The sequence below is a fragment of the Penaeus monodon genome, chromosome 24 (assembly GCF_015228065.2).
Source record: "Penaeus monodon isolate SGIC_2016 chromosome 24, NSTDA_Pmon_1, whole genome shotgun sequence".
Lineage (NCBI taxonomy): Eukaryota > Metazoa > Arthropoda > Malacostraca > Decapoda > Penaeidae > Penaeus > Penaeus monodon.
Genome location: NC_051409.1, coordinates 31,420,550 through 31,421,311, shown reverse-complemented (window position 1 = coordinate 31,421,311; position 762 = coordinate 31,420,550). Strand labels below are relative to the sequence as shown.

The 762-nt window shown below is 39.5% G+C and overlaps 1 protein-coding gene across 2 annotated transcripts in view; it reads right to left on the bottom strand.

Annotated features, from left to right (window-relative positions):
• The window catches only part of LOC119588721 (pentatricopeptide repeat-containing protein 2, mitochondrial-like), a 14,583-nt gene that overhangs the window by 5,112 nt on the left and 8,709 nt on the right, over positions 1-762 (bottom strand). For both annotated transcript variants that reach the window (XM_037937364.1, XM_037937363.1), the window contains exons 4-5: positions 565-759; positions 103-291 (exon numbers count right to left, since the gene is read on the bottom strand). In XM_037937364.1, the coding sequence (XP_037793292.1) occupies positions 103-291; positions 565-759 (384 nt within the window). The remainder of the gene's footprint in view (positions 1-102; positions 292-564; positions 760-762) is intronic.

Sequence of the window (762 nt, the reverse complement as noted above, 5' to 3'; positions counted from 1 at the left end):
AACATCTTTTCTCTTCTAATTTCTTGACTTATTAGTCAACCAAACGTTCTTTGATTTGAAGGGAATCTTGTTATCTCAGTTCCCATCAATGCTGACACTTACTCGCATATTACGGATAGCAATGTGGGAGACATCCCGTGCTTTGGCCAGATATTCAAGGGTAATGTGCGGATGATTTTGCCTCAGGGCAAGAGCTGCTATGAAGATGAGACATCTGCGGTTAACGGAAATGCCAGATTCCTCGGCCTCCTTCATAAAGTCCAACACCGTTCTTAAGCTTTCCTCACTGTTCTGCAGGAGTGGGGGAAAAAGTTTTAGATGTGCCTTTGATACTTATTAGTAAAGAGTTCATTAGGAATGAAGAATGAGACCTCTTACTGGGTATTTAACTTTTAGTTCTAACTCAAATCTTTATAGATAACCAACACCCACATATTCCCTCTTACTAAAACACTTTATAAATTGATCTAATGCATTGTGCACACGCACACGCACACACACGAGAAAATGAACAAATAAAATAACAGACTCCTCCAGCCTTTCTTTGCGATCACAATATCATACCATCCGATAACACGTTGCAATGACGACCATGAAGCAATTTTTAGGGAATTTGGTCCCTTGCAGTCGTTTACTCTGCAAGTCTCTGAAAACATCAATGACATCTTCATACCTCTCTTTCTTGTACAATAAATCCAAGACTATTTGGTAAGATGCTAACTGATCAAAAAAGCCATCCAGTTCTTCTGATTTCAGAGCCTG